The sequence below is a fragment of the Mastacembelus armatus genome, unplaced genomic scaffold, assembly GCF_900324485.2.
Source record: "Mastacembelus armatus unplaced genomic scaffold, fMasArm1.2, whole genome shotgun sequence".
NCBI classification, from domain to species: Eukaryota; Metazoa; Chordata; class Actinopteri; order Synbranchiformes; family Mastacembelidae; genus Mastacembelus; species Mastacembelus armatus.
Window position 1 is genome coordinate 6,279 of NW_022872888.1, and position 15,315 is coordinate 21,593.

General features: G+C 41.0%; 1 protein-coding gene across 1 annotated transcript; it reads left to right on the forward strand.

Moving 5' to 3' along the window:
* Nucleotides 1-2,642: 2,642 nt before the first annotated feature.
* On the forward strand, nt 2,643-12,592 carry LOC113124116 (vertebrate ancient opsin-like). The gene is given in 6 exon segments (XM_026296566.1): nt 2,643-2,948; nt 2,950-3,010; nt 4,935-5,145; nt 8,571-8,688; nt 8,988-9,221; nt 12,353-12,592. Coding segments are annotated over 6 exon segments (1,158 nt in total). The 5' UTR covers nt 2,643-2,645; the 3' UTR covers nt 12,584-12,592.
* Nucleotides 12,593-15,315: the final 2,723 nt, after the last annotated feature.

A 15,315-nucleotide genomic window follows, 5' to 3' on the forward strand; every position in this document is an offset into this window, starting at 1 on the left:
GTTATCGCAACTGCATTCACACTCACCAGCAACACAAGCTTCAGAGCTGGAGGGTGTTTCTGCACACTGCAGGTGATCTGGAGCAAGGGAAGTAAAATAAACAAGGCCTGTGAGGTCTATTTTGCTCCTGTTCACCAGGAAAGCAAAGGAACCTCATAAGCCAACCAGTACAATGGTGATAAAACTTTGTGTAAGGAGACCAGGGGAGTTTTTATATTATATTATAACATATTACTACATATACATATTATTATATGTGAAGTCATTTTTAGACTTGCTTAAAACAATAGTTTATTAAGCCCAGTTCTCTTTTTATGCTTGTCATGTTTTTCATATGCCATGTACATTTAATAAATATCAGATTACCTAAAAAATTTTCAAACAATTGGTTTGTAATTTCAGGTGGTGGTAGGCCAGAGCAGCTGCAGAGATTAAAGAACTGTGAAAAGTATTTTAGCAAATTTTGGGCCAAAACTAATTGGATCTACCGTTTTGGCTCTTCTTGAGCAAAGCACAAGGTTGAAGTTGGCATTAGCACTTGAACATATCCGCAAAAACACAAAGCAGTCATACAAAGGTTGGACAGACAGTGCAGACAATAAATCCTCATTTACAGGATGGTCACTGAGGTGTGACAAGCTGGCTTCCACAAGAGGGAATGAGATCAAAGAGTGGGCAGAGACAGAGAACGGGGGAAGATGGTTCACCTCTGAGGAAAAGTTCTGTGCTGACATCGGCTCGACCTTCAAGTTCTGGCTTTAAGTGAACATGAAAGTGGAGCCTAAAACACATATGACATTTGGAATACATTTAGAACAAATCTTTAACTCTTATTATAATCCTCGCAAAACTCCTTATCCTTTTCAAAAGGATGATTATTGAAGGACATCTGGGTGAAGCCAGCTTAATGTCAGAAGCAGCTCTTCAGCGCAACTGGACCATGCAGCATTCTGGTCACCTGATTACTGCAGCACTATTAGGTTCAGCTGGTAGCTGTTTTCTACCACCTCTGAGCTACTAATATCATCTCAGAGTCATAGGCTCCTGCACAGACATCTGGAGCTACTGATGAGATGGTTCATTGGTATGATACATTCTCTTTTCTGTCATCAGGAAGCTGTTTTGGACAGGTTGGTGAATGATGAGACAGGTAGGGTCCAGAAAATGCTAAGTGGAAATACAGTTCTTTTATTATTTACCTAGAATATATAAATACTTTAAAGTGAGACACTTGATGCACATTAAAAAATACTAATTACTTTTTTAATAAGATTTTTTTAATTTTTGGAACAACAGGGTTGAAATTGGAAAACCATTGCAGGGCAAAGTGTGTCCTTTGATATGCTCATTACATGATTAGTGAGCATGTGGCTATGGTGCTGTGTGTGTGTGTGTGTGTGTGTGTGCGCGCGCGCGCGTGCGTGCATGTATGTGTGTGTGTGGCTGTGTGGTGAGGTGAGGGATCAGTCCAACATAATGAAAGCCCAGCCTGTTGTGTGAGTCAACCTCTTTATGCCACATTTAGCAGCTGTAGGGAATAATATTTATTGTAATTTCCAGGCAGCATCCAGACAAGGCATTTTAGATTTAGGTCATAACTACAATGTGAAGAGCTACACAACGCAATAAGTATAAACAGGATGATTAAAGGGCTTGTCCAGGCTAATTCAAAGCTACAAATACGCAGAACAATTAAACCTGTGTACTTAAATTTATGAATAGAACAATGTCCACAGTGAGCTTTGCCCACTGTGGTGCCTAATTACGCATGATTATTGAACGGGGCACTAAAGAGGCAACATCAACACGTGTCAGTGTGTAAAAGCACAGACATACTTGGTGGATTTTTAAGAAGACTTGGTGTATTTGTTTATTTGGAGAATAAAGTAGGACTGATCCCACTCTTGAACAATATGTCTATTGTCGAAGCTGTGAGACTGTGGACTGGGGTTAGATCTTAAGTTAGGTTTGGGTTGGACATGGCAGAGATACGTGGCTGAGGGTCAGGTTAAGCATCTCAGAAGATGGACTAGTTGGGTTTAGGAGTAAGGTTAGGCTCATATTAAGGTACAGGGAAGAACATATCGACAGGGAAACATACTTCCACTCAACACGGATTAGTGCGCGTCAATCCCGGAGACTTTGTCAGCAGTGTCCACAGCGCGCAAAGGGGCGCAGGACAGGGCGCGGTGAGAGGGCGCGTCCCGCCGCCTCTCCCAGAGGGCAGCCGCCTATATAAGAGCTTCCAACATACCACTGAGCGGTCACTGATGCACTTGCTGCCAGCGCTTTAAAGACATCGCATCTGCCCGCACCCTTCACCGTGTGTTCCGCAACTACTCCGCGGTCACATGTAGACTCACGCTTTCCAACAGCTCAACAACACATTCCTGGCGGATTTCTCTCTCCCGTGGCCCCGTGCGCTTCAGCCAACGCGGATTTTAACACAAGAACTTTATGAAAGAAGAGTCCCGTGGCGCACAGTGCGCTCCACAGCGCAGGCAGCGTGGTAAACTGCAGAGCAGTGAGCGCGGCTACCTGGAAGTGACTCCACGTGAAGTTGTAAGTATGAGAAAAAGAGGACGAACAGGATTTTTCCTCGGTTAGGGATACCCAGCGAGTAGCCTGCACTCCGGGCATGGACAATGGATACTTTAAGTCTGTCAGTGAACGCTGTGTCTTACACTGTGGCGACTGAACTCTCTACTACTCATGATCCCTTTAATGGACCCATCAAGAACATCGCGCAGTGGAACTTCACTATCCTGGCTGTGCTCATGTTCACAGTCACGTCGCTGTCGCTGAGCGAAAATTTCCTGGTTATGTTTGTCACATTCAAGTTCAAACAACTCAGACAGCCCCTGAACTACATTATAGTTAATCTGGCCATCGCTGACTTTCTTGTCTCCCTCACCGGTGGAGTAATAAGTTTCCTGACAAACGCTAGGGGGGTATTTCTTCCTCGGCAGGTGGGCGTGCGTCTTGGAGGGGTTTGCTGTCACTTTTTTCGGTAGGTTTTTCAGTTGTTTCTGGTGGTTACTGTAATCGCATGGCTGCACAGTTTCAGCTTTTATAACTGCAGATGTCAGTGTTGGAGCTGTTTAAAATACAGCCTACTACAAAAACGCAAGATGCGCAGACTTTCATCAGCACTGACTTCAACATCTGCTCAGAGATGTAGGCACCTGGGAGAGAGGTCGAATAAAAGTGACACGTCTGCTCTAATACAACTGCGGCAGGCAAAATCAAAAAGTTGGGGATCAAGTCAAATTATTTACTACTTTCTAAAGAGATACTAAAGTAATATTTCTTCATACTTTAAGGAGATTAAGAACAATTCACAACACCACATTAACCTATAGATTAATGTGTGTGTTCAAAGTAACATTTTAATCACAAACAGAAAAAGAAGAGTAATATTTAACTTTAGGCAACAGTCCCCTTGTCTAACTCACCTTTTGGTTTATAATGTAAGTTTTGGAGGTGAGATTGTTGAAAACACATGATACCTGCTGTCCTGTTGCCACATGTGTAGAAACTCACTCAAAAAGCTACTGTAAGGCAGAATTCAAAGCCGTACAGCAGATGTTAGCTCAGTGTGGGACAGGAGGCTCCTCACATACTGTGGTGCAGGTTATGTGACAACCAATAACATTTAATTAAGTTAGTGGATTGGTTCTGTGTTCCCTTCTGAGACAGGGTCCAGAGTTTCCCACAGTGGGACCTCAGGTATCGGATGAGTAGCCCACAGTACATGAACGCAAGAGAAAAGGAGTGCCTGATTAATTCTGAGTACTGGATTCATTTAGGATTTGGATTGGATTTGCTAACACAGTTAGGCTGACCCCACTTTGCTGTCTAGGAGAAGTGACACATGAAGCCACAGGTTGACTTTATTATAATAGTGTCAATGTGTCCAAGTTGCCATATTTGATATGTGGATTTATAATAAATGCTCAAGAGTCTACGATCATTTTCATATGATTCAATGAGACTATTATCTTTTTTATGAGTTACAAATATCCCATAAGGATGTTTGCTGGAACCCCAACACACTGTCTGTTAGCTGAAGTCTTAGCACAGATTACAGACTGTACATACTAATAATGACAGGACACAGCAACAAAAGTATTATAATGTAGTGTATGGGTTTACCATTGAGCTGACGGATCCATTTCATGGTGGACTGGGTGTTGTGATAACCAGCCAAATGAAACAGGTATATAAGAATAAGTGCATGAACACAAATATATGAGGGCAAAGAGAAGATGTGGCACAGCTGATCGCACTGAGCTAGCTCTCCCCATGAGCACGCTTCACTCATTATTCTGCTCAGGGTGAGAATATTTTCTATTTCTATTTATAGTTTTTCTCTCTTCACGCTATACAGTTTCTTTCAGACATAAAAGAGAATGTTTTATGTTTTTTTTAAAAATCAATTAGAGTAGAAAAACACTCTCATTGATGGTCAGTTTTAGTCCACTTTATAACGCTACAAAAACAGCATTTTATTTGTGAACCCCAGTAAAGGCTCCTGTTTAAATGGGTGTGACATAATTGAACATCATTGTTTCCACCTCTCACACTAAGAGTACCTGGCTCTGGAGAGGTAGGTAATTAACAATCTGTGAAAATGACTTATCGCCATAATTAAACCTTCCTTTTTTAGCCTATTAGACAGCCCAGTGCACCCACCTTGTATCATTAAATTCTTTCTGGCAGCAGCAGCACAGTCTGCATTTACCTCTGATGAAAAAGGAATACAACCAAAATAAATGCAAATGCACATGATATGCTCATGCACTGTGACTTCCCCAAATATAATTTCTTTACTTTTATTATTGTGTCAAATAACAAGTTAATGGTGATGTGTGTTCCTTACTGCTGCTGTCCCACTGAGACTCTGCACATTCACTTCCTGCTGTTTGCCCCAGGGATCGTGGCCCTGTGGTCCCTGGCCGTTCTGTCCTTCGAGCGGTTCTTTGTCATATGCCGTCCCCTGGGGAACATCCGACTCCAAGCGAAGCATGCGATCCTGGGTCTGATATTTGTCTGGACCTTCTCCTTTGTCTGGACATTCCCCCCAGTGCTGGGCTGGAACAGATACACTATAAGCAAGATTGGAACCACCTGTGAGCCTGACTGGTGAGAAATGAAATTTTGTTTGGAAAACTAGAAAAAACTGTTTTTGGAAAAATACACCAATCAGCCATAACATTATGACTGCTGACAGGTAAAGCGACTTGTTACTTATCTTGTTACTATGGCACCTGCCAGTGTGGGGGTTATATTAGGCAGCAGCTGAACAGCAGCTGATGTGTTAAAATCAGGAAAAATGGGCGACTGACTTTGACAAGGACCAAAGTGTGATGGCTAGATGACTGGGTCAGAGTATCTCCCAAACTACACATCTTGTTGGCTGTTCCTGGTCTGCAGCGGTTAGTACTGACCAAACGTTTTCTAAGGAAAGACAAACAGTGAACAAATGAAAGGGTCATGGGTGTCCAAGGCTCACTGATGACGAGGTTGACCTACTGTCAATTAAACTTTAAAATTCCATTAATCCTTTGAAAAAAGATTTTGTTTGGATCTTTGTTAGTTGAAAAATAAGAAATGCTGTGCATTGGGCTCTATAAAGAGAAACATTAAGCACATATACTGGTGATATCACAACTAGAGTGAGGAGGCTGTTGAATTTGTCTAAAAAATGATCTAAATGTCATAACTGCAGCCTGAGGAAAAATTATTCTCAAATCCTACTTCTCAACTCTTTAAACAGTTATTGATTTTTGGACCAAAACAGATCTTATTTTCTTATAAATTTGATATGGCTATTACCATTCATTCAGCAGTTCCTGGTCACCTTATATAAGTCTAATATTAATACCTTTAGCTGCATTTTGGTGTTGTCCATCAACTCTCAAGGTAAAGCTAGGTACTAATGCTGCCTGTTTGGTGCTGGGCACATAGTCGGGTGATAATACTCTGCTGGGTTATCACTGTAACCATTTTACATCACACACACAGTAATTAAAGCTGATGGTTCAAAGCTGCCGCAATCAATATTAAATCAATACAAAACTTCAACCTTAGGCTAACCCCTGTGGACCAGCTCACCCTTTAACCCAGAGAAACCCCATGCCCATTATTTTCCCTACCACACATCTGACACACAAATACATAAGGATCATAGAGGCCCAGATCTACATTGCTACTGCAGCCGCTCACACTGTGTGAATGTGTATTAAGTGAAACAGGTCGACTCTAACCTCAGCCCTCAGGGTGCCATTTGGGAGCTGCTATTTAGCTGCTTTGATCAAGGGTGTGCGGATAGGGTTCAGAGTGTATGCCTCGAGCCTCCTAAGGCAACCATTGCTCAGCTGAAGTGTGCCGTGAATGACTAACTCACACATTACAGTTAAGAGATCACCTTATGAAGTGACCGAGGGCGTAAATGACCTAATCCAGCTCTGGCTTCACACAGCTGGAGTTCTACAAGGAAACATTTGGTTAACAGCAGGAGCATGAACAGCACAGGTATGTGAGCCACATGCACAAGCTGATGCCTTTATTTTAACATTTCATTTAGGTGCATATTTTTTTTATCACTGACTAGGTGTAGACACTCTGCACTAGATGGCCCCCTGAATGTTAAAATGCATATATACAAGGTTTTGAAGGATTGTGCTGAAGCTGGTCTCAGTGAATTGTTAGTAGGTGGCTCTGTCCTTGGTGAGGGGTTGGGATACAGTCTGCTCCCAGCATGCTGCTTACATTTACAAACACATATGCAAATGTGAGTTGCCAGTTTAAATCCAATCCTTTGATTCTACCAGGTGTACTCTTCTTCTAGTTAAAAAACCCAAAATATTTTCATTAATAACATTCCAGTTCTTCATGTGTTCTTGACTGGAGGAAAAAGCTGTTACCATTTTTAATATTCAGTTGCCATGCTTCCCAGATGTGACAAGTTATCAGAAATGAAACTCTTTTCTGTAGAAACTTTCTTTTCTATTATGGTCTGGTACTGTTTGTACCAGATACAATAAGCAATACAGTAATACAGTAAACAGGGTATTAAGCATTAGTGCTGTGAAATCCAGCTTTGTCCCCCTGTGGTAAAAAAGACCAGAGAATCAGCTTGACTGGTTCATGTGAGTCACCTGAAGAAAAATGACAGCACACATGGAGAGTGTTTAAATGCAGTTTGTATGATTTATACAAGTGGCTCATTAAATCACTGGATCTGTAATTACTCTGGCTTCCTGACTAAAAGATGGAGCTGCTGGGGAAACAGCAGGGTTCTTCCAGGTCTGTATACAGAGTGATTGACGCAACTCTTTATTTCAACAGTTAATTGGAAGGACTTACCTCCAAGTTGGCAGAAGTTTAGTGCAAATGGCATAAGACAGAGAAGCAAATCCAATGGCAAAACAGAGTATATTATGTTTTAATACAGACAGCACGACTGTCCATCAGGACACATTTAGACAAAAAATGAGCCTGCTCCTCTTTGGCCTAGTGGTGCTGAATGATGGGAGAAATTCTGGATGATTCAGGGGGGCCCAGAGCCACATGGACCCTACAACATATTTGATATGTAGATAAACATTAGACAATAGATGATTAAAGTGTGAGGGTCACAAGTGAGCAGCAGGATTGTCCTGAATTTCTGGCAGCACTTATGTCTGTTCAGAGTAAGTTTGTGCAGATCTACTTTACAAAACCCTCGCAGTTTTACTGTGTCTTTTAGCCAGCCAGATTCCTTGAAATGAAGTTTAGTTTCAACAAACTGATAAAATCACGACTGATCATGATCTACTATTTTCTATTCATGTCACATGATGATGTTTGAATGAGGTGTGTGAACTGCGCCATCACATACTGTATGTGTGCTCAGCAAGCTCCCTGGCTTAAGAAGGATTAATATGCAGGGTTGTAAATACATATGCAAACACACACACACACACACACACACACACACACCAATCTGTCTGCCAGGTAGCTCCCTACAAATTAATCTGGAGCTGGTTTCATTTGGCAGTGGTATGTATTCTTATGGAAATAACTCCATTAGACTAAATTAGAGGCCTCGAGGCTCCTAATTATGTCTCAGAGATTTGTCTCAGCTGTGAAATTTCCCTTTTAATAAAGCTCAAATGTCATGTTTCTCTCCAAACAGATAAAGGCCTCTGGATGCCAAAATACCATTTCCCAGACAGCTTATAGCTAGGAAATTACTGGATGGTAAACCATTTTGTTCTTAAAGAGACACTGAAGTTTGGGCTGACCTTGGGTGAGCTACAGAGTCAAAAGTTGCATTTATACTATAAAAACAATAACCTGTTAAAATAGCCCTGTGATGGACTGGTGACCTGTCCAGGGTGGACCCCTGCCTTTCACCCAAAGAGAGCTGGGATAGGCTCCAGCAGATCCCTGTGACCCTGGTTAGGAATAAGTGGGTATAGATAATGGATGGATGGATGGATAACCTGTTAAAACTGTAATATAGATTGTAGATTTCAAGACCCTGAAATTGAATGTCAACTTTTCTGTCCATCTGTGAACAGGTATACAACCAATGTAATGAATCACAGCTACATCATCACTTTCTTCACCACCTGTTTCATTCTCCCTCTTGGAGTGATTTTTTTCTGCTATGGAAAGCTCCTCCGCAAGCTCAGGAAGGTCAGTACTTACAGAGCAGACTTATTATGATTATTAATACAGCTATTATTAATAAATCAACAATGAATAATAATAACTTATTATTATTTACTCTAACTTTGAGGTCAGTAGTAGAGAACAGTGGGGTCATAATATTCAACATTCACTCTGAAATATTGTGTATTCAAAATTAAAATATTCTATTGTAAACTATTTTAAAAGTTATGAAACTAAAACAATTCAGTAGAGGTTTCAGCTCCTTTAACTGATAAAGTACCACATAGTACCACAGAGTTAGTCATGGTCTCTATTTCCTCCAGGTATCTCATGGTCGTCTAGCCACTGCCAGGAAGCCAGAGCGGCAGGTGACCCGCATGGTGGTGGTGATGATAGTTGCATTCATGGTGGGCTGGACGCCATACGCAGTCTTCTCTATACTGGTCACGGCTCATCCAACCATTGAACTTGATCCCAGGCTGGCTTCCATTCCCGCCTTCTTTTCCAAGACCGCTGCTGTCTACAACCCAATCATTTACGTCTTCATGAACAAACAGGTACACTGTAATGAATTTCAAGTTTGTTAAACTTAGAAATGAAAGTTCAAAAGCTGCCTTACATATGTGAGTAAACTCAACTTAAGAACATGAGTTAAAGTGACGTTGAAAAACTGAACAAAAGTCACGACAATTTAGGTCTTTTAGTTAAGCTTCTGAAAACTTACAGACTTCAATGTCCAAAACTCATTATACCAAGTGGAGTTTAAGAGATAATATAAGTCCATGTAACCTAATGCAAGCTGTCAGTTTTTATAGTGTAGCCTTTCATTTTAGAGCCATTTTGTTTCAGCTAACAACAGGAATGCTGCTTGATTTGTCCATTGGTGTGGTCAGTGTGGTACAATGTACCACACTAGCTACAGCAGTGTCGAGGGGCAGGTAGTTCAGTTCCTTTCTCCTTCACAGTTCCTACATATCACAGACAGAAGAAGGCTGCTGCAGAATACTGAGCTGTTGTTGTTGAGTGTTAGCTGTTTCTCAATAATGCATAGTGTATAAATAAATGAAACATGAACGCAGAGTACAAGCGCCCATATGGAGCTTTGCTGTCAATAAATACATTAGGCACCATGGTATGGTTTATGGAGCTTGAAATAGTGGAAGGTGCAGAGCTGACATTTTTCTGTGCAGTTTATGTAATTGTGCTATTTTTTAAGAATATTGCGAACACAACAGTAGCATCATCAGTTCTTTAACACGTGTCCATGTAGATTCTGTTAATTATTTCTGACTCTGCAAACCATGAAGCAATCATTTGACACTGTTTTAAAGGTGTCAAATGATTTAGGAAAGTTTTAAGGCTGCAGGCTGGAGCCATTAAGTGGGATATGAAGGTATTTTCCTGGTATTTTCCTTGCACTGGCAGCTGTAATGTTCTTCAAACTGCACACACACTGAAGACTTGTGATTGCACATACAGTAGGGGGAGGGACAGGTGCAGACAGGGTTATTAAGTGGGAACTAGGTTGTACTGGAAAATTCTGATGCCAAGTTGAGGAACTAACATTTTCATGACTTCGTCAAGCAGCTGTGATCTGACGTGATCTTATTCGAAAGCCTGGTTCCCTGCAGGGCTGACTGCTCCTAGAATACTGGACTAATCAACTTTAGTCCTCTTGTATTGGTGTTGTATTGCCTGGTAAACATGAGCATGCTGTGTCCAATTTACTGAGATCTCATCAGTTTTCATTAGCTCTCACTACAGTCTGGAGTCACCACTGTAAAAAGCTCTATTTGCACTTAAAACTGAAGTCTCCTGAATCATTTAACAACCTGTTCACATGTATTCCTCCCTACCTGCTCACTGCTCCACTGTCTGTGCCAACTCTTTATTGTATGTGACAGGCCTTATTTTCTAAATAGCATTCTTTACAGTCCTGCCAGTATAGTGAACACTGATAATAAATTTAAAGCCATTTATGATGAAATGACCAAATTTACATACAGTGGCTTGAGAAAAAACTCGTTTAATTTTTGTTGTAGATTTGAGTTTACACTGATAAAAATTCTTTTTGACCTCAATAGCCCATAATGACAAAGTGCAAACATGGATTTTAGAAAAGTTTCCAAATGTATTGAGTGAAATTCCTTATTTACAGATGTATTCAGAACATGGACTAATTCACATTGTAGAAGCTGCTTTGGCAACAGTGACAGTACTCACCCTAGGTGATCCAGGTCGTGCCCGACACCCAAAGTGTAGTGTGGTTCAGTTGGTCTCGTGCACGGTACACACAGTGTGGTTGCTAACTGGGCATGGAACACCAACACTTTTGCCTATCCACTGTACCATCAAGGCCTGATTGATGGAGAGCTGCTGAGATGATTGTCCTTCCTACAGGTTCTCCCATCTCTGCAGAGGACTTATAAAGTCCTGGTACAGGCACTCTTGAGTTCTTGGTCACCTCCCTGACAGGCCACTTCCTGTATCCTTCTGTCTGGACAGCTCACTCTAGCAGGATTCCTAGTTGATTGAGGCCACTGTGCCCCATTTTAAACTTTGAAAACTTAAAAAACGCAGTTAAATCAGACAACTGCATGTGGTCACTCATCTCTGAGCTGCTCTTACTGCTTAAGTGGGTCAGCCAGTGTCTCCACTAAGACATCGGCAGGGTGTAAACATGGACAGTGCTCCTGCTGCTTCAGCCACACTGCTGGTGCTGATAGAAGTCAGCTGACCTATACAGCATCATCCCTATACCTCTCCCACTCTCTCTCTCTCTCTCTCTCTCTCTCTATGAGTTACACAAGGTGAGATGTATAAAAATAAAGCATGACTATGGCAACTAATGTACATGGATGTTACATGAACACTTTGGTGAGGTTGGACTAAATATGACAGTTATTTTGGTGACATCCATTCCTGCACAGGATGCTTAGAATGATAATGCTATTTCATTGTTATAATTAACATTGAAGGTCTATTCAGCTTTAAATTGCTTTAAAGTAGCAGATGGAAGTGTCTGCTGTGGATTTTGAGGGTTAACATGCTGCAGGTTATTCATTTGTCCATTACAGTGACATTTTCTGACCTTATTCTCTGTGCAGGAGTGTTTTAAAAACACCACACACTGCAACACTGCCAGAGCAGCTGTGTGCTTCTTCATGACATTAGAGGATAACAGGGATGTTATTGCACAGTGCTACTGGTCTTACTGGAGCTGTTAGGAGGCTTGCACACTTAACTTAGGTAATTAAGGGTCAGGAGTCTTGGTTTCTCCCACAGGGCTTCCCAGAGTGGGGCCTTTCACACTAAAAAGGATCAATTAGTGTATTTTTGATTAGTAAGTAATGTAGAAACCAGTGACTGTAGGGCTGTTTGTGAGAACTGGTTGAAAATGGTTTCAGGAACAAATATTGACAGGGCATCATTGTCAGTGAGTGTGTGTGTGTGTGTGTGTGTGTGTGTGTGTGTGTGTGTGGCTGAGTGAGCAATGCAGCTACAATTACATGACGTACACTGTAATGCCTCCTAATGGCCATAAGGGGCATGTAAGCAAACAGTGAGCAAGTGAGAATAAGAATGTAAGCCTGCTACTTTATAATTGCAGATAATGTTAAACTATGTTAAGCTTAATGCTAGGCTGGGTTTGAGCTGCCTGTTGTTAATCCACTCGTTTTCTGTACAGTTCAGGAAGTGCCTAATTCAGCTCTTCACTGGCATGGGGACAGACAGCAACCTGAACCAGACCTCAGAGCGTCCAGGAATTACAGCCGAGAGTCAAACAGGAGAAATGTCGGCCATTGCAGCCCGTATCCCCATGGGTGGCAATGCTTCTCCCAGGGTTGACAATTCTCCAACCAACTGCGGTTCATTTGCTCAGCTGCCCATCCCAGAGAACAAAGTGTGTCCAATGTAACAGTAAACTTCATCCCAATCAGTGTTCTCTTAGTGTCACCTAGCCCCCAGCGTCCACAGCAACCTTCTGTAAATTAGACAGTGTGTTTTAGAAACAGTTCTGATGTTCAAAGAGCTTTAAATCTTTAATTTATTTATTGGGGAGAGGGAGGGTGCAGTGTGGAATAACAGGCTTTCAGTAGTGGATTATTTCTATAGTTCACTTGCAAAAGTAATTAAGGATAGACACAAAACGTGTTCCAGCATGTCTCTGGGGTTTCTTCAGGGCTTGATTGAAAAAGCCCAAAGGGCACAAGGCAAAACTGCACAGACAGTTTTACCCCCTAGATATTGTGGAAATATTTTGCTTGCTGGACACTCATCTGTCCTGATATTGGAGGACGTCACAAATGTTGTTGTCACAATCATTGTACACCTGCAAGTGTGTTACCTTAGAGCGTTGATTTGATTTGATAGCCTCTGCCTTCATATCCCCATGATAAAGAAACAGTTATTGCTAAAACTGCAAACCTTGACATCAGTGAGTTGAGCCTTAGCCAGTGTTTTTCCAATACAACATTGCGCCCCCCTTCTCATCTCATCCTCGCCTTCACCTTTGAAGCCTTGAGATGGCAGCAGAAGAAAAAGTGTTGTTTTTCTGTGCCGTTTCAGTACTTTGCTTTGGACTCCTTATTCATCTCTGCTTGTCAAAAGAACGGTGCAGTCTTATGGATTTAGATACTCTCACTTCACCTGATCCCGTGCGGACTAGTGTGGGTCAAAGCTTTCATCTTTAGTGAAGATGGTCAATGGTATTTGGAGATGCCAATCTCCTTTTGCCTCTGCTGCAGTTGTATTTATGAAGTGCCAGCAAGGGATCAACAAACACACAACTACAAGCAGCACGTAGATCGCCGTTCACTGCCTGCATTACAATAAGCTGTCTATAAGCACTGTGTAGATGATGCTTGTTAGAAAACAATCCCCGTTAAAAGCACAGGTCAACAGCAATATTAAAACTCAGTGCTGTCACACAGCTGGACACATCAGCTTTAGCTGCAGCAGATGTAGCAGTGTGTTAAAATGTCTTCTAGTTGTAGTGCATGTTCGTTCACTGTTGTGGGTATTTGTCAGAACAATGTGGTATTCTCTATGCTGCACAGTGATTTACTATGTTAAAATGTAACAGTGTGGTGTCTGTTTGCAGTGTACCGTGTGTGCTCCAATATTTGGTCTCAAAGCATCAATGCCATCTATTCCAAATGAATTGTAATACCTTGATACAAGTATCCTGACAACATGAGACATCGTGAAGGTCACTAGCAAGTCATTCAAGAGTTTCCCTGCATTAAATCTTGTTTCTTTGTTATCAACTATGAAAACTAATGTTTTAAGATATTTAATGACTGCACACTTAATGTCCAGTCTAAATGCTTTATCCATCCATATTTAGGCAGCCAGTAGTGGATTTCAGCAAGAAACAAGAGAGACCAAGAGAGTTTTCTCACAACTTTGTGGTGAACAAAAATAAAAGGAGAGTGAATTTTAAACTTACATTTCTGGCCAAATGGCCGAAAACATACATGAATCTTGATATTGTTTTGTATCTGAATGAGAGGGGAGGTTGGTAATTGTTAGCAGTAACAGTGTAACATGCTGCTGACGGTCTATATGCAACATGTTTTGGAAGGTAGTTTTTTCTTTATATTAACCTTTCATCTTGTCACAACCAGAACTGCTTCATTCACTGATGTGAAAATGTTCAAGCCATGAATTAGCTGTTACTGTTCGCTAAGTAAAAGATAATAGTCTCATTTTTCTACTTTCTTTTCTTCAATTACTAAATTAGAGTATGGCTAATTTATGACAATGACCTCCCTCTTTACTTCTCATTATTTTATTGTGGTGTTTTGGGTTTTGTTATGTCTCTGTGTACTATTATGTGAACATCAGGAGTTGGTTCATCCATATGAGCAGCCAATGACGCTAATTTTCTAGTGTGTACCATTAAACCACTGCCGAAGAAGATGATGCAGCGAGATGATGTAATTAAAAGAGAGCTTGTCCTCAAATATGAAAGAAAATGTAGAGAATGTGTGTTTCATATATTTGATGAACGTTACAGTCTCACCTTTCTTCTTTCACACAGATCATCTCTCTGTGGGGCTTGGATGTTTATGTCATAATTGATTTGCCACATTTGTTACACATATTTTATTTTATTTTTTTGTAATTTCGAATATTCTCCCTTTTCCTTATGCAAATTGAAAATGCTCTTGTGAACAGGGTGCAAAATGCTCCTACCTTGTACTACATTCTGCCATTTGCAAACTGTTTCCCAAGATCTCCACAGTCTATCGAATGGCAAACACTATGGAAACATAGGTTGTAAAGGCCCAACTTAGAAAAGATTAGCTGCGGGTTTAGCAGAGTAAAATATTTCACCTTAGATGTTTTCAAATATGTCTCTTGGTGCAAAATCTGAATAGAATGTTTTCAATGCAGTGTAAAACCACCACAGTTGTTTTTAGACAAGCAAAGGTCAAATATAAAACCAATAAAAAAAACTATGGCTTGAATAGTTTATTGTTGGCCTCTGCAGTAAGGATGGTCAGATCATAAATGTACTACATTAAGTTTCACAATAGTTCATATTTTTTGACACTGGGGGGGAAGGCTTATTGACTGAAAATGTACATTAATGTGTGGACATGAGCCCAGAAAAGCAGTCCTGTGGCTGCAGATCTCCCAGTG